Source organism: Diplotaxodon limnothrissa, linkage group LG18 (genome assembly GCF_057381915.1).
Source record: "Diplotaxodon limnothrissa isolate DT_005_m linkage group LG18, D_limnothrissa_male_GT1.1, whole genome shotgun sequence".
In the NCBI taxonomy this organism is placed as follows: domain Eukaryota; kingdom Metazoa; phylum Chordata; class Actinopteri; order Cichliformes; family Cichlidae; genus Diplotaxodon; species Diplotaxodon limnothrissa.
In genome coordinates, this window is record NC_140613.1 from 21,861,800 (window position 1) to 21,880,637 (window position 18,838).

The 18,838-nt window shown below is 39.8% G+C and overlaps 2 protein-coding genes across 2 annotated transcripts; both read right to left on the reverse strand.

Annotated features, from left to right (window-relative positions):
- Window positions 1-3,218: 3,218 nt before the first annotated feature.
- On the reverse strand, window positions 3,219-9,544 carry LOC146613562 (fizzy-related protein homolog). Its single transcript, XM_085377122.1, has 14 exons — window positions 9,474-9,544; window positions 8,644-8,716; window positions 8,047-8,175; window positions 7,821-7,884; window positions 6,960-7,090; window positions 6,774-6,859; window positions 6,497-6,680; window positions 6,300-6,365; window positions 5,697-5,799; window positions 5,378-5,562; window positions 5,026-5,259; window positions 4,636-4,740; window positions 3,963-4,055; window positions 3,219-3,844 (listed from the first exon to the last, which is right to left on the reverse strand). The coding sequence occupies exons 1-14, from the start codon at window positions 9,542-9,544 to the stop codon at window positions 3,803-3,805; spliced, it is 1,566 nt and encodes a 521-aa protein (XP_085233248.1). The 3' UTR covers window positions 3,219-3,802.
- A 2,251-nt stretch (window positions 9,545-11,795) lies between these two features.
- Window positions 11,796-18,039, reverse strand: plekhj1 (pleckstrin homology domain containing J1). Its single transcript, XM_085378201.1, has 6 exons — window positions 17,685-18,039; window positions 17,443-17,510; window positions 17,282-17,348; window positions 15,495-15,585; window positions 13,386-13,449; window positions 11,796-12,777 (listed from the first exon to the last, which is right to left on the reverse strand). Exons 1-6 carry the CDS (start codon window positions 17,776-17,778, stop codon window positions 12,685-12,687), a joined length of 477 nt encoding a protein of 158 aa, XP_085234327.1. The 5' UTR covers window positions 17,779-18,039; the 3' UTR covers window positions 11,796-12,684.
- Window positions 18,040-18,838: the final 799 nt, after the last annotated feature.

The following is an 18,838-nucleotide window of genomic DNA, read 5'->3' on the forward strand; positions in this document are numbered from 1 at the left end:
AATAGTCAAATTCCAACAAAGCTGTGGATCATTTCAGTTTTTTCAAATTAAAATAAAACCAGAGCAACATAATTATTCAACATCAGCCATCATTATTCATGCATTTGGACCCTTCAGCTGTTGTTTACACTGATAAAATCCATTTGCTGTTTGAATGTGTAAGAGGGAGTTTGGATAAGCAACAGGGCACAAGCAGAGGTGTGGGAGCTTTGGGAGGCAGTGAACATTCATTATTTTTCATGCTCTGGGTCAAAACTATGCTTGTGTGGGCTGGGCTGGTAATATGATGAAAATTTGCACACTTCCTGGAAACCAGGTGAGGCCGCGGGATGTTTTCTGGCTGTTAAAAGCTCCCGTTTGAACAAATATGGTTTTAAACTGAGGGTAAAATGAAACCACATGCCCCGTGGGGTTTGTCTGGTCAGATTTTTACCCTTTCCAGAAGCTTGTTATAAAAACAACCAATGCTGTTAATATCAAATCATTCCTCTTTTGAATGTAAGATCTGATCCTTACCTTTGAGGTAGCTTTGTTCAGGTAGATTCTGCTGTATGGTAGCGTCACTGAATCACTCAGTTTGGACCAGCTCATAGGATGGCTCCCTCTGGTGTTCACTTTTAGTTCTGACATAACTACAAGACAAATATGTTGGGAGGTGTTTGGATAAGTGACAAAATAAGTGAAAACCCAAAATAAGAGAGAAAAACACTGAATCAAAACACAAAATCCACAGACACTTTGTTAGGTACAACATTTCAGGTGATTTAAGTGACTGTGGCGTGGTTGTTGGTGCCAGACAGGTTAATGTGAGTATTTCAGAAACTGCTAATCTGCTGGGATTTCTGGTCAGCAGGAGAAGACCACAGTGGTGGCACTCTTCTCATCTAAGAACAGGAAACTGAGATTATATTGCTATAGCTCTATTAAAGTTTTAACTGTCCCGAGGACCTCAACAGCTACAGGCCGGTGGCTCTGACATCCCACCTGATGAAGAACCTGGAGCGGCTGGTCCTAGCTCAGCTTCGCCCCCTGATGAGCTCATCACTGGACCGAATTCAGTTTGCCTACCAGCCTGGCACTGGAGTGGATGATGCTGTCATTCACCTCCTACATCATTTAATCTCTCACCTGGAGACCACTGGAAGCACTGTGAGGATTATGTTTTTTGATTTCTCCAGTGCGTTTAAGACCATTCTTCCCTCAGTTCTGAAGGACAAGCTGGAGAACACAGGAGTGGACCATCACCTCAAAACATGGATACTGGAATACCTCACCAATCGACCACAGTATGTGACAACTCGGGGTCTGACAGGGTTGTCTGCAGTATGGGGCCCCACAGGGAACAGTTCTGGCTCCGTTCCTCTTCACCATCTACACTGCAGACTCCTCTCACAACTCCACTCAGTGCTTCCTGCAGAAGTTCCCTGATGACTCTGCAATAGTTGGCCTCATCACTGATGGGGTCGACAAGGAATACAGAGTGCTGGCCCAAGGCTTTGTGGACTGGTGCCAGCAGAACTACCTCCAGATCAACACTAGTAAAACCAAGGAGCTGGTGGTAGACTTCCACAGGCACAAACATCCTCCACTGCAACCACTAAACATCCAAGGTATGGACATTGAGGCTGTGGACAGCTACAGGTACCTTGGTGTTCATCTGAACAATAAACTGGACTGGACTCACAATTCAGATGCTCTCTACAGAAAAGGGCAGAGCAGGCTGTACCTGCTGCAGAGGTCTTTTGGAGTGAAGGCCCGGACCTTCTATGACTCTGTGGTGGCCTCAGCCATCTTTTACGGTGTGGTCTGCTGGAGTAGCAACGGGCCAACTCTGTTCTAGGATGCCCTCTGGACCCAGTGGAGGTGGTGAGTGACAGGAGAACGGCGGCTAAGCTGTCATCCCTGATGGACAACATCTCCCACCCCATGCAGGAGACTCTGATAGCACTGAGAAGCTCCTTCAGTGGCAGACTGCGGCACCCACGACGTGGGACGGAAAGATTTCGCAGGCATTTCCTTGCTGCTACTGTCGGACTCTACAACATGGTCTTTGCAGATGACCCCACACACACACACATCCCATACACAATTGTAAATTTCACTCTGTCTCTCCGATGTGCAATAGTACCAAGTGCAATCTTCCCAATATAAAGTATTTTATTCTATTTTTACTGCTCTTGTACTTTGTGCCATGACCAAAAAATTTCCCACATGTGGGACTAAAAAGGTTTAATTTATCTGTTTTAACTGTAAAACGGTTTGAAAATGTTCACATCTCAGTTTAGAAACCAGAATCAAAATATTTTGTTCTCTAAAAATTATATGATAAATAAATTCATATAAAGGATTCTTCTCCAAATGTAACCAAACGTGTAATAACTGAGAATACCTGCAAACTAAAGACACCCTTTAGTTTAAACAGATGAATGTTTGGTTGGAGCACAAAGCAGGAACGTAAAGTATTACTAACAACTTGAGGAGTAGTTACAGTCCAATAAAACAGCACTAAGTTACAAGATATGGCAATTTAATTGTTGTTCATGTTCCAGTACAGAAATATTTTTTTCTTTTTTAAACATTCTTTCAATAACTGAAGTTGCCAGCGTTGTCTTTAAGTGACATTAAAATTTAGAGTTGACCGTCAGCTCCCTTCAGACAACCTCGCTAAGCAAACCTTTTCACTCTGTACTCTAAACTTTCACAAGACAAATAAATAGCGCTTGTTCAAAGGTAGGTGACTGAAACATTCAAAGAAAACGTGGCAGAGGATATGAAATATTTCTCCAGATTAAAAAACAAAGTTCAACAGCATGACTGCCTGACACAGAAGAAGTTTGAAGTAGCAAAAAAATGAGCGCCCCAAGCTTGAATATGTTACAGACATAGCACAAAGCAGAAGTTCTTTACACAGCAGCATTTCACCATCTGGTTTAATTACAAATGTTTTTACTGTGCGCTAGCGGTTGCTGTAAACTACAATGATAAGCCAAAGCTATTTCCTTTTAATTTTCCTTGGCTTGCTTTTCAATTAGGAAAAGATAATCTCCCAAAAACAAATTGTTTTGGGGAGATAATGAAGTAATGCTTGCCATGTTTGATTATTATTTTCAATAACTAAAATAAAAATGTCATTTTTCTTAAAAAACAAAAACAAGAGAGATCAGGCTCTTTCACTGAATCCTTGTTAACTATTAGCAAAATGGCACAAGATTATGAATCTTTTCATCAGTGTACACGAAACATTATTGCCCCTCAGGAAAAGGTAACGCAAGCTTGGAATTTTTTTCTGCAAACCTGAACAAAATCAAACTTGCTCCACAGATCAGACCAAAAAACTGCAGTTATGCACATGAAATTAAGTCAACCAGCCTTTGCAGCAAATACGTCGATAACATATGTTAAAAATGTAAAAAAAAAAAAAGGAGGAGGAGCAAAAAAACATACAAACAACAAAGAAACTAAACAAAAACAGAAAATAAATAAACGATCACAAGGATAAACTCAATATTTGGCAGGTATGCACAACGTCTGTTTGCAGACACGGGGAGATAAAGGCCCCGAAACTGGAGGCGGCAGTGGCTCCATCATTCAGGAGGAAGTGGAATACTGTGTGCATCTCTTCTACCCTCGATACTCGGTCTATGTGTCTCCTCTCATCTCATCTTCTGCTACAACTTAACTAAGGCCAGTCGAGGAGGACCTCTGCAGAGTACTGAGGAGAGTGTTCAAAGAGGCCCCATTTACACCAGGAGACATGCAAAGACAAATTCCCTTCCTGTTTTTATTCCCCGTACAGTGCAGACTACCGGATCCTGGTGAAGAGGTTTAACACAGAGACTGATTCCTGAAAGAAGGAAGGTGGACGTTAGACAGAGACCACTACAAAAATAACACGCAGGTGATGAAAACTGCATTCAAGGAAGCCCAACACAGAGAAAGTGAGAAATGGGAAGAAAACATGCCTTGGTGGATCTCATCTTGCTAAAGACGTTCCAGAACCTCAGAGTTTCATCTCCAGCCCCCGTCACAATGGCCTCCCCATCAGGTGACATAGCCTGCATGCAAGTTATTATTAAACACTGAATATGCACCACTATAACAGCTACATCATTTGCTCTGGGATTAATAAAGTATTCTGATTCTGATGTAATTACAGGAATCTGAAGTGGGCACAGGAAGGATTTTATCATTTTAGTTTGCTTTAAGTGTAATTATTTATTAAAATATAATTTTTATACTCCTATCTAAAGTTCACTATATTTGCTTTCAGCACATAAAATATTAATTAACATCCTTCTTAAGTTTACATGTGCATTCCTATGTATTAATTGTTGGTGTAAAGCCAAAGTGATGCACAGAAATCACTCACAACAGCACTTACACAAAACATCAGAAAGAGGTAGAAAATGTCAGTTTGACTCATTTTTTTTATTTTTGAGAAGCTCTGTGTCAGTGTCACCCTTTTACCCTGGGATATCTAACAGCGACACTTCTTAAAGGGTCAGTCAGTGAGTCTAGTTTTATAGGATCATTTCCTTACACTTTTTTTTCTGTGACTATTTATTTCTGCTTTACAGTTTTATTTTAAGTTAAGATTATCTTTAATTTAGTTATAAAGGAAAAAAATATACTGACCAGGTAAAGTACTCTATAGGAATGCCCCGTAAGCTTGGCCACTTGAGTTAGAGACGGATACTTCCACACGAGGATCTGGTTCTGGGAATAACCGTGCGTGCTGACCTGCAGAGGAGGAACAGTTTTTTCCACTTATTTAGCTGGCAGGTTTGTCTACCATCGGATAAAAATCAACAATTCCACATCACTGCTTCCATCGTATTTTCCAGCCAAAAACACACGCACAAAAGAGAAAAATAAATAAAAACTGAGTTGAATGCTACTGAATAGCAAAAAAACTCCTCACCAACAGCCCTAAAATTAACCTTGGTGTATGTCCGTATTTAAGAGCAGATGCATGTATTCTATTTCACAGGAGCAGAGTGCAGTCAAAGACATGGGGTGTCTCACCAGTTCATTAGTGTGCTTGGACCAGGCCAGGTTGCAGACCTGAGAGCCGGTGTCTGTGCACTGCAGAGGCTGGCCAGTCAGAGTGTTCCAAAAGCGGATGCAGCGATCGGCTGTGCCTCCTCCAGAGGCCAACAGGCCGTGTTGGTGAGGAGACCAGGCGATGGCCTTCACTGCAGCTAAGTGCTCCGTGTACTGCTGCACTGGGAGGACACTTGAGTGGTTCCACACGAGTAACTGCAGACAGCAGGTTGCAATAACAAGAGGACAGAAAATTTTTGGCGTTTTTTATAAAAAAGGGACCCCAATAAAAATGTGGCACAGACAAAGGCATTGGGCGAGATTCTCTGCATACCTTGTTATCATTTCCACCCGAGGCTAGAAGCTGGTGGTCTGTGCTCCACTTGAGCCCGCAGACTTCCTGTCTGTGTCCTTGGAGCCGACGTTCTGACTGGAGAGGCGGTGCCCTGATGTCCCGCTGCAGGATCACCCGATCACGACTCCCAGACGACAGCTGGTCGGCATTCCATGCTAGAGCACCTAGAAGCAGGGAATGACGACCAGGGGAGATGATTCACCGATCATGAATGAGAGATGTTGCTAAACAACTGTTTGAAAATAAGTGAAGCTTGAATGACTGTCTCTGCCTTCATTTCCATAGACTTTCAACTTACCCACTCTGGCTGTGTGTCCTTCTAGCACAGAGAGCTTCTTCCCTGCTGCTGCATCCCAGATTTGTACATAGCCTTTGTGGGTGCCTACAGCTACCAGGTTACCCTAAAAACAGACAGCACACTTTGAAGATGACACTGGCAAGTAGGAGTCTAATCTTACAATGGCACAAAAACAGGAGCAAGTGCAAATACCCTCAAGCCTTTTCTTAGTTACAGCACAGGTTAAAAGCCTGAAATCATAAATAAGCTTGAATTTCTTTGAAATATCCAGACATACTCTTGTTTCATGGCAGACCTTCAAAGTGAACCAATTATGCTTTTCCTTACTTTCTGTCATATATTTCATATATACCGTTGTGATGGTGAATTCTCAACCTTGCATAAACATATCCAAAGAATCGATAATTAAAGTCATATTTTTAAAAAACAATAACTATGAGCCCAAACCTCAGGCTGTAGAGTGCTCTGAACACTCAGTTTCTGGCAGTTTTTCTGCTTTCAGAAACTGTAAAAAAAGGCCAGCTGTGCAGGCTTTATTACAGCATTGTTTAAAGTCCTGGACGAGAGCTTGCAAAGACAAGAATCAATGAAAGAAAAACACACCCTCTCTGACCAGCCCACTGACGTCACAGAGTCTCCTTCTACAGAAAGGTCACAAAGACGAGTCACCTAAAGTTTCGAAAAGTGCCAGACAAAGGAGACAGATTAATACGAATGTACCAGGAGGTAGTTCAATTATGTCTTTTTCATTAAGTATGACACACTATCACAGGTTTTCTCAGCTAACATGTCACACACACCTGGCTGGTACAGGCACTCCACAAGTAGACACAGGTACCCAGTCCCACACTGAGCACATTCAGAGAGGACCAGTCCACTAGGTTAAGGTAGAAATCATCTTGAAGCTCTGGAGCGTCCAGAACTTTGAAAGGTATTTTAGAAATCTTGCGTGTTGGTTTTCGTGGCGATCGAAGAAGTTTCTGACTGTAAAGCCCAATAACATGTAAGCAACACAGTCAATTTTTCTCCCCATATTAAGAAATGGCACTTTCACGTTTAGCTGGAAAATTTAATTACCTGTTACTACTGACGGGTGATAGTGAATAGGGAGAGACTGTGTTTCCATCCTCGTCGGGAAGAGCTCTCTTGGTACTTACAGAATACTACAACAATCAAACAGATTATTTCTAACGCAGACAAAACCCACCGTAAAACAAAAAACACTTAGCCAGTTACAAAAACATTATTATTATTTTTTTTTACACTAAAAAGGCTCCTCTTGGCAGGCGTAGATGGCTGCAAGCGACGATCTTCTGACTGGGGGTCCTGGACTTTCTCAATGCCTGCTCCTAGTAGCTCATTTTTCAGCAGAGCTGAGTAAGCCAGACCGTCCGCTGAAGACAAAGGAACAGACAGAGGGGAAATCAAACCAGGCTGTCGAAATGATTAACTTCAAACCCTGTGCTCCCTTTGCAGTTTCTCAGCTCTCGCTCACATCTCTGAAGATCAGGGAGAATTTTCCACTAAGCTTTGTTTAGCCCTTATCTGCAGTCTCCATAAGCCTGCCCAGGCTTAGTAATCAAGAGAAGGTCAAATTATCAAGTTTGACTGGAGCAGAAAGAGATACCTGTGGAAATGAACTGAAAATGGATAAAACTCACACCTAAAGCACATCTACAACACAGAAAAACATATTTCACTTGGGGATGGGAAAGCGAGTAACTCATAATACATGACTATCATGATAATTATTCAGTAACTAAATATCATGATAAAATATAGGCTAAAGTTTTTTTTCATCATCTTTTATCCATTACGATAGCCTTGAAAAACAAAAAACAAAAACACACACCTAAGTGTGACATATAACCAACCTTATTTTGAGCAAATTTACAGCACCATTAAGAGCTTTCACTCTAATACTAAAGTCTGAATGAACAAACACAGGGGTGAAACTAAATTCCAACTACACAAACATTCAGACAGAAGCTAAAGTAAAGAAAACTGAACACAAAGAAAATGCAAAAACAGATTTTGTCTCATTCACAATTTAAATGCTTGTGACAAGAGAGGTGCAGGTGGAAACACAGTTTGTCATCATTCAAGAGAAAAGCAATGGATTACCTTTGTTGCTGTCAGTGGTGCCATCTTTGGTTTTCCTATTTTGATTGTGCGACTTTTCAATTTCCTGTGTTAAAATAATCATAATCAATAAATGATCACTCTCAACCAATTCTGTAAACTTAAGTATTAGAAAAAACAAAGCAAACACTTTAATCTTGAGAGCATTGTTCTTTTGGTAGGACAGGCAGAAGAGTGCTTGGTGTATTTGCTGTTGTGGCAGACTCACATTAATGCGATGGAAGTTGACACTCCAGTTGGCTCCAGCCCGGGAGGGAATGAAGCGATCACCATGCTTGCTAGGAGAGGACAGGGGGGAGCTGGTGGGTGTCAGAGATCGCACTGCTCCTAGAGCTTTCTGCACAAGGGAAAAGAGAAGACAGCATTGTGGGTTTTTTTTTTTTTTTAACTCTACGGCAAACAAACAGGCCTCGGAGTGGATTTGAAAACTCGATAACGGAACAGGAACATAATTTAGATGGCAGATGGTGTGTTTTTTTGAGGTGATAACAACAGGAGGCAACATTCACAAAAGCCAGTCTTTTGGCCAGTAAGGTCTTGTTTTTACTCAACAGTGGTGACAGTGTCAATAGACTGCCATGTGAAACCATTTTTCCCTTATAATACATGGAAAGCACTGCCCTCATGTCCCTCCTGGGAGGGGATATCATCATTTAAAAATTAAGACAATGACCTTATTCAAGATTACTTGCAGATTTGACTAGTCTTAATTAGACAGCAGAATTAGCTTTTGTTCAGAGGATGAACATTACTTTACATACAAGGAATCAGACAGAATAGACAAAAAAAACTTGTTTTTACTTACAATGGGACTTGCATTCTCATTTTGGATATTGATCTGTCTGAGGAGCCTGCACTCATAGTCCTGATCCATGATCCTGAGAACAGGACAAGACCACAATAAAGTTCATTCACAAGATGCGTTCATTGACGATGTGTTTATTCTATATAGGAAATGGCACCGTGTATAAGCTACCTGTCAAACATCGGCATACACGGTGTATTTGTTGTTAGATAAATAAACCCGTTATTCAACTGATTTAAAACGCTTTGAACTTACCGTTTATCAAACGACAATGCTAAGAGTCACCGACATGGAGCAGTAATCCCCAGAGGAACTGCTTTGTATTGATCAATGAGGCAATAAAGCTACATTAAAACCCTCCGGAAGAATTACAAAGATTAAATGTAGAGTTTTTTGGTTTCATTCCATCTCCAACTAACTAACTAACCAACCAACCACCGACGTGTAATTAAATGACATACCAGTACCTATGATCAGCTGCGACTGTGGACTCTGACATGCTAACAGCACTTAAATTATCTTTATGAAAACCTTAGTCTTGTAACTTTGAAACGCAACCCAACAGCAGTCATTTACTTGCATATCCCACAAAGCGAAATACTGCTATCTCTGGTGATTATCGCTGAAATACGAATAAAGAAAATCTAAATAATCCAACGACCCAGCACAGAAAGCTAGGCTAATGCTAACGCTAGCTCAGCTGTGTAAGACAATTTATCGTATTAGCACCTACCTTTCCCCCAGTAAACGCTTCCCCCCGTATGCACTGTTAATTTGGTTCTCGTAGTGTTTTCTAACTCAGTTCAAATGTGTTGTTTTGTGCTTTTTACCCGTAAAATCGACACACACAGAATACAAATGTTTTCTTTTGCCGAGCATTCAATTTAGGCTCGCTAAGCATCACGGGAAGTGCGTGACGTCGCTGTTTTTGAAACACACATTTTCCGTTGTTAAGGAAACGTGTCCGACTCGACTGAACGCTGTCGGTAAAACCTGACCTCTGGGTTTAACCGGCAACCGAGGCTAAACAAGATTATAGTCTCACCAGTTTATAGTCAAAGATTTAGCACAGGTTTCAAAATGAATAGCAGTTCAGGTCATGCCACAGAGAACAGAATCTCAAATGCAACAAAAATGCGATTAAAAAACATACATTTTACTTTCTTACATTGTGGATTCATGTTTGAGCATCAGCGTTGATACTAAAATTTATTTTATTTCCACTTTCAACGGTGATGTATTTGCACGATAGTTAAAAAAACAATATGACAAAACATCAAACACCATTTAGTGAACAAAAAGGTTTAATTCAATATACTCAATAAATAATTATTTATATAATGTGTGTGTTTCCAGAGGCCTGTACTACAAAGCCAGTATCTTTCCATTGTCTGGTTTTTACTCACCTTAACAACAAAAGAGATGATATATTTGTAAAGTTTAGACTGGCAAAGTGAAGCTTATATAACCTTTATCTATCCAGATAAAACGTCCCATTGGCATTAAAAATATACTTTTTTGTAAGAGAGATCTGGCCAAGAGGGCAGCAGAAATTAAAACAAATATAACACAGTTGTATAAAAATATTTTCAGTGGTTGAAAAAGGACTGCATTAATTACAATGTATAATGCAGTCATAAAGATACCAGCAAAAACCATATTCTCTTTTTTTATTCATAACTCTTTCATAAATGCTGTTGACTACTGTCTGTTTACAAGTATAAACCATTACACACACACACACACACACACACACACACACACACACACACACACACACACACACACACACACAACAAAACACAGAAACATCAGAAATCACTTTCTGGCAGTTCTTGACTGTCTAATAATCCCGACTGTGTAAGTTGACAGACTAATCAATATCACCATTTAAGGGATGGTACAATCAGGATTATAATTATGAATGAGTATTTCAATATAGTAATGCTTGAAGGACAGTTTTAGATTTCATTCTTTCAGGCGTGGCCTCTGTGGTCTCTTACTAAAGAATAAATTCATGCAGACCTCTGACTGTGAAGGACAAGAACATTCACGCGCATCAAAAATAAAGAATTCTGTGCCTAAATAATGAGTTGTGTGATAATTATGCATTTGTAAATTTATTTACAAATTTATTTTTAATTATTTTATTTGTTTAAACATTACTAAAGTAATTTATTATTTAATTAAAAATAAAATATTTCAAATATTTCCATATCCTGACAACTGTCAGGCATGGTGGTGGAGGGCTGATGATGATTTAGTGTTGTTTTGTACCCACAAAGGACATTACTGGCACAAGTTTTGCAGAGTCCAGTGAAAATCACATAAAAATGAAAACTTGCTTTGAGACTCTGCTAAAAACAACAACAACAAAAATAAAAAAAACCAACCCGTCTGCTGTGCTGATGTTGCATGCCTCTTCTCACTTCATTGACTTTTTGAAGCCTCAGCTCCCTGTTCACAACTCCTCCTTTGCTGGTGTGTGGATTCAAACATCAAAATGACAAAGGAAATTGTGTCGTTTGATAACAGAAATTGGCTTATGGAAAATTGATACACAGGCACTTCTTTACACCAGGGAAATACGAAAGCTCAGTCTCTCGCCTTAGCTGAAATTATTTGCCTTCAGCATCAACTTTCCTTTTTGTTTCATTTTGTGTATTTGTAGTAGCAGTGGAGGTGTGCCTGTCTGTTTAGTTTAGTGTGTGCACAGGGGCTCCAGCTGCACCCTGGCAGGCCAAAATGTATTAAGAACCTATAGAACCTAAGCTACAGACTATTTACAAGAGCTGGATGTAGCCACCGACACACATTACATTTTGTGTGTGTGTGCGCGTGTGTGCGTGTATGTGTGTTATCAAATGCTTTCACTTTTGGTTGACAGATGACACACTGGATGAATTTAAAATTTCTTTCAAATGGCTTTATTAGTATAAAAAAGAGATGCCAGTGAAGCAGATGTTGTTAACTAAAAACAAAAGTTCTATGTGCAAAACATTTAAAATGAAGATACATTCAATGACATGCAATTACAGAGAGACTCTTGAAAAACAAAGATTTCGCTAATTTGAAAGATGCAAAAAAGTCTTACAGGAAACTTGAGTTGAGAGCAAAATGTCAGCTCTCGTTTTCACAAATATTCACGTGATTTGTTTATTTTTATTTCCTGAATCATGCCAAGAGCCTGGTTTTTAAACACATGGTTCAACAGCTTACATAAAGGGATCTGAATCAAAGTGCCACAGAAAAGGTACAGTAGGCTGATCAAGTACGATAGTTGTAATAAAAGAAACAACCCTCAACACCCAATAACTGTGCAAAAGTATTGTCTCAAACACTAAAGGAATCTAACAATGAGGCATAACATGATAAATACACATCTGGACAGCTTTGCCTTTTTCAGAGACACTAAGTAAAATATGTGGCTCAACTCAGCAGCTCAAAAGACTCAAAAACAGTTCAAATCAGAGCAGGAATACTGCCAAAGGTTTTCTAAATCAGGCACGCTATCAACTGTAAGCTTCTTTTAAAAGGCTCCATTAAAACAATGGTTTACGTGTTAATATGTCCTCAAATTAGATATTTTGAACATAGTTCTACTCACATTACTAATAGTCCTGAATGAAAGTCGCTCTTGAAATCACATTGTCTGAATGTATAGCATCAACAGTAGAAAACATAAAATGTTTATACAGGGAACTGATTAACTGGGCCAGAAGTCTAAAAATGACACAGAAAAGGCAAATGAGAATGCCCCGAAATCACAAATATGATAGTGTTGACTTAACCAAAGCATTGCGTTGCTTGTAATGACTGACAAAGACGCAGCAGGACTAAACTGAGGATGGCTTTACATTACCTAAGACACCTGCATAGGTCTGAGGCAACCCGAGATATAATAAATGCAGCGCAGTAGAGCTCTAAGGAGCAAGATTGTGGGCGATAACGCTGTGGTTTTCAAACCAGTGTGGAGTGATGCTGGAATGGCAGAGTGAACTAATCAAAATAAAACATAGAATGTGAACACAGGACGCTGGTCTACAGGGAGGAGGTATCTCTAGCCACAAGCGGCCGACCGTTGCTGACCTGGAAACGAGCTTCATCGGATATACCATACTGCTCCAAGGGGTCCTGTGGAGAAAGCAGGCAGTGAGTAAAACAGTGTACAGGGAAAATTAGCTGTTACTGAAGCAGAAGCAGAGTTTATATGAAATGTTTACTTCAGCAAAATCAGACTCAAAGAACCAAACAAATAGAAAAGCACTCAAACCTAGAGGTCAGAAAGCCTGGCTTTTACTTAGAGATTTTTGAGATCTCCAGAGGTTAGTGGGATTTCAGCTGCGGCTCACACTGCAATGAATAATTATATGCACAATCAAATGTACAACACGAGGAGAAAAGCTTTTGCAGCCTGTCTCATCCCGAGTAACTAGGAAATTGTTTCTAGAGAGACACATTGCTAATTGAGCTTTCTCTGGCATGTTTCGTTGTGCGCTTTGAGAGTCATCATGAAATTCCACAGTGTTGTTTACATGAATCTTAGCAGCCGAGAGAGCTCAGCATTGCCGAGCAAAACCAAAACCATCCCCCTTCATTAATCTACCAGTCTGTCTGCTATTGATGATGATAATATGAACTCCAAACCGCACTGTAACCATCCCACAGTATGAACGCTGCTGATTAGAAGCACCATCTGTGTGGCATTTAGCGCACTGGCGTGCTGCTGCGAGGGGTCTCACCTTCCCTGTGAGCCTGTGGATTTCTGTTCGATAGAATATAAGATTCTTCCTCATGAACTCGTAACTGCAAGAGATTAGACAACAAATGAACTTGACATTTAGGGAGAAATAATGTTAGACAAATACAGTAAAGATCAGAGCTGCAACTCAGCTTGTAACATTAAACACAGTCACAGGAACTTCCTCTGGAGCAAGGATCGACTTAAAATGTTCTGTACAGGAACATTTTAATTGTTTGTTGCTCGTTGACAGGTAGCTGGGCCATGCTAGCTACGTTACGCAAGCTCAGGGTTTCCACCAGTGCGTTACAAACCCGGCAGTCTGCCTGGCCTCGGCTGACCTCCTGTCAGCTCTAAGCACAATGAATTTTACACTCCGCTACCAAGATGGACAACTATTTATTTTCAATACATCTGTCTTGCAGAGACACAGTTTTTCATAGCTGATTTTGTAGTATTTTTTATAGCTCATCTTATTAATATAGTTACTATTATTACTGTTACTATAAAAAATGCTTAAATAAAAAAAGTTAAATAAAAGTTAAAAGTGGAATAAAGAACAAATGTTTTTGTTTCATACCATTTACCTGTTCAGCTGATCTGTGTCTACTTCTTGTCCACTAATAAAATCTCTTATTGGTTTATGTAAACAAGCTAAAATATGAATGGGTGCTCTTTTGCTAGGCTTCTTACTGATTTTAGCAGACAGCATCATATGACCCCTATCCTGGCTTCTTTCTGCTTGCTTCCTCTATGGTTTAAATCTGATTTTAGGATTTTACTGATTAGCTCATCCTTGTCTGGGTTCATAGCAGAACTACTGACCCCGTATAAGCTTGCTCACAGCCTTAGATCCTGTAATGACCTTCTTGAAGACAGCAGGCTTACAGAATCACTTCCTCTTTCTTTTTATAGACTTGCTTCTAAGTCAATCCTTGCTCCAGTAGTTCATTCATTTTATTCACATTTTTAGTCTTTTTTGAATATATATGTGTGTATTTATGTGACTTTAATGGCTGTGTACCCCTGGCTGTCAATGCACTTTGTAAACTGTGTTATATTAAAATAACAATACACTATAAAAATATAGTGTATTACTGTTATTATGATGATTATTATTTGTGAGAAATGGACTCTGCGGGTCTCTCTGTCTCCCATCTTCTCTCCGCCTGTCTGCTCACATGAAGCCCAGCAGGTCTGTCTGAGCTACCACTCAATTAGCAGTTAGCAGATACATTAATCAAGCACAATATTAAATGTGCCCGACGCCACAGCTGCCAGGTCTGACAATTTTTCCGGCAGACTCACTGAAGCCCAAAGGAGAAGTTAGAGCGCTATGATCCTCCTCAGATATCCTCTGCTGTTTGGGAGTATTATGCATTCCCAGTAAGCTTTAAAACAATATGTCAGAGCTGTTATGGATCAGACTGAAGCCGTTTAACACTCACATTTCTAACACTGTGCCTCTGAAAACAGCAAAATCATTCATTTGTGACAGTTTCACCCATGTGAGTCTGTTACTCTGTTACTATGTGAGGTGTCACTTGTTCTACCCACACTGTTCAAATGGCATAGATGTGTAAGCATATTCAGCTGTACAGAACACAGCTTTTCATTATTTGGTTATTAAGTTAGAAAACACATACAAAATGCTCTTCTTTTAGACTTTATGAGCATATGTAGTCAGTACAGCTCTGTGTTTTTAAATACGTAATATAGCAAATTAAACAAATACAAAAAACAAAACTACTCACTGTGGGGGGTTAAGGGTTTTACTTTTTTTGTCTTGACCATCACCACCTGCACCATGCTTAGTTTGAACTTCAGCAGATCATCATGACTGTGTTTACTTGGCTAACTCCAATGAGTTTCTATCACGTGATTGGCTGATTAAATATTTGCTTTAAAGATCAGTTTAACAGGTGTAACTATTGGAGTATGCAGTGAGTGTGTTCTGACCTTTATGGGATATTATTTGATACCCGGTCAAAAAAATACATTTGGTTTAAAAGTTACGTTTTTCTCCATTTATTAATCACTTATTGATGGCTGTAAGTGTCTGTAAGCTTCTGTGCTTCCTGGAATAAGAAAGAAGAAAAGTCAGTCCTACCTTGCTTTGATAATGGAGTCTATCCACTCGGCACACTGCTCTTCAGTATCACATTCAAACACATATTTCCTCTCTGCTTCATCCAGAAATGCTACAGCAAACAGAGGCCATTAGAGATCAGAAACACATGAAGGAAACAAGCAGAAACAGCAGAGCACCAGTGAGAAAGTGAAATATACAGTTAGGTCAATATGGTTTTGTAGTTTTGCTTCTATATACCACCACGGTTCATTCTGCATCAAACTATTACAATATTACAGAAGTGCAGACTTTAGCTTTAACTCAATGTAGTTAACAAAAGTAATGAACTGATTGTTTAGGTATTACAACCATTTCTTACACAGTCAAACACCTGACTGCCAGTTTCATGACCAGGTGTTTCCTGTTTCCTTGTTCAATGACAAGATAAGCAGATAAAAAGTATGGAGTTGATTCCAGATGATGTTGATGAAGGCGCAGGAGGCCGAATAACCAAAATAAACCTAAATGAGAGACAACAACAACAACTGTAGGAACAGCCAAATGAGCAATCTGGTGCATTCTTAAAAAGGAAGAAGAAATGCACTGGCCAACTCAACAACATCAAAGTCTAGAATGAAGAGACACCTTCATGAATGGAAATGCTGAGAGTTTACAACAAGGTGCAAACCACTGGTTACATTCAAGAAAAGGAAGGCCAGATTAGACTTTTTCAGAAAACATCTAACAGAGTCTGCACAGATCAAACCAAGATGAACTTGTACCAGGATGATGGAAGGAGAAAAGTACAGAGAAGGAAAGACACAGCTCATGATCGGAGGCATCACACATTATCTGTCATACATGGGCATTATATGGCTGCCAGTGGAACCGGATCACTAATATTTATTTTCCCTCCAAAGCGACGAAGTATGTAATCGGTACCATTTGTCTGTCTGCTTGTTAGCAGTTTAGTGTTCACAGTTTTCATGATATAATTTTCACATTTGGTGTGATGGTAGATACCAATACAGCTCGAGGTGATTTCATTTTAGTGAGAATTGTGTCAATGTTAAAGTCACACAGAATATGAAAAAAAAAGCTGTAAACTTTATATCATCCACAATTTTTTTAATGGATTGTCTTCAAATTTCACAACAAGAAACTAGACCATGGGGTAAATTAAAACTAGGTTGGCTAAGCATTTGACCTTTATCTTCATTTCTAGCACCCAAGGTCAAAGTTGACCTTGAAAACCATTTTAAAGAAATTATATTGAGTAATATATCATATGAAAGCACATGGAGAGACCAGTACAACACACTTTCAATTTTCTCAATACGACACCCGATGATGTCACAATGATGCCATTAACAGGTTGATGTCAGCATGTTGTAATAAAGACATCATAAAATATAACAGTTTTAGCACAGCCCTTGCTCTTCGGCGGGAGTTGCACTCTGTGACTGCTGATAGAAATATGAGCAAAAGCAACTCAAGAGTTTTTTAAACCAAAGAAATGGGATCGTCTTCAACTGAAGTTGGTCACCCGATCTCAACCCAAAACTAGTAACTAAAGGTGGCTGCAACAAAGACCAGCACAGAGGGTTACAGTTTATAAAAATGGTTGTAACTCCTAAAGAGGTAATGTGATATTGTTGTTATAGCCCTTGAATAAAAGCTGGGAGTCTGCGCTTCAAAGGCATGTTCATTGTTTGATGTAAAAACCACTGGGGTTGTGTACAGAGGCAGAACTACCAAAAACAAATCGGTCACTTATAGACTTACAGTCACTCCTAACTGTACCTCTAAAGGATGCTGAAGCTTACCAATAGAGAAAGTCTGGCTGTCCTCCCTCTCCACCCTACACTGCTCCAGCAGCAAAGCTCCAATTGGCTGCCAAATAAACACTCAGTTAATTTTGACCCCACTTTTGAAAAAAATGTATTCAATTTATCACAGAAAATGCTGTGACAACAAGCATACTGACCTCTTCCTCATCAGTCCGGAAATAAAAGAGGAAGTTGACGACAAGTTTCACTAGCCTCTTCTTTACAACTGCAAGGCCACAAAAGGGAAGTTAGACAGACAAACTCGTCTCTACAACAAACACAAAGCAGCCCAGCTGTCGCATGAAGTACACAGAGAGAGATATGTCTAATATCTGATGCTGACATTAGCTGCTGTGCCCAAATACACGAAACGGAAGTGCGTCTGAATGATTGTCCTTACCGTCTCCTTTCTTGGGACCTCTCATCCCCAGTTCAGCTGCTCTCTCCGAGGGCTGGCGGCTCAGTAACACCAGCTCCTTCTCGTTGAAACGCATCGCGGACACACACAAACACTCACAGGCTTGACAAACAGACGGACACACGCAGGTACACGGATGCTAAAGAGGACCCGTACCCCCAGTCGAAAGCATAACACAGGAGTTAGCTAACGGTAGTACGGTGCAAAAACTATACTGTATACACCGCTGAGTCCACGTCGCTGCTTCGTTATCTAACGTCCCCGAAACCTGTCGGACTGCGTTTGATCATTTCTGAGGGTCAACTGAAAACAACAGCTCTGGACTTCATGTCACACACCCACACCTCTAGTAGTAATGACACTCCTCTCTGCTAAGGTTGTCTTCTTCCTCTTCTTCGTCAGGCGCGTTACTGCCCTCTGCAGGTCAAAAATGGCTCCTTTGCTCTGTGCCCTTTCTTCTTGATATTTACAATTGAACATGTGTATATATTAGTGCTATTTCTTACATTTGTAAACTTTGTAATGTATTATATTATTTCATTACTTTAGTCTGTTACTGTTATTGTCTTGGAGCAACTGAAACCCATATAATTTCGTTAAGGATTATTAAAGTATTCTGATTCTGATTCTCTGCTGGTATTACAAATGTATTTGTAATGTCTTTCTAATACTAGAGGTCAGCGGAGAATGGCCAAGCTGGTTCAAACTGTCAGGAAGGCAACGGTAACTCAAATAACCAGTGATTACTACCAAAATATGCAGAAGAGTGTCTCTGAATGGGCAACACATTGAACACTGAAGCTGATAGGATATAGCAGCAGAAGACCACATCTGGTGCCACTCATGTCAGTTACGAAAGGGAAGCTGAGGCTACAATTCACACAGGCTTATGAAAATTAAATAAATTAAATAAAATTAAATAAGCATATTTATTGGTGATGCCACATTTGAATGATAGTGTCAGAATTTGGGGTAAAGAACATGAAATTATTGTTCCATCCTGCCTTAAATGCTTCAGGCTAGTGGTGGCTTGCAGAACTTTTAGGCCTCTTAGCACTACAGCTTACCTGAAAATGAAATCGAAACTAAAAAAAACTGTCAAGTACAATGAAAAAAAATTAAGAAATTAAGAAAAA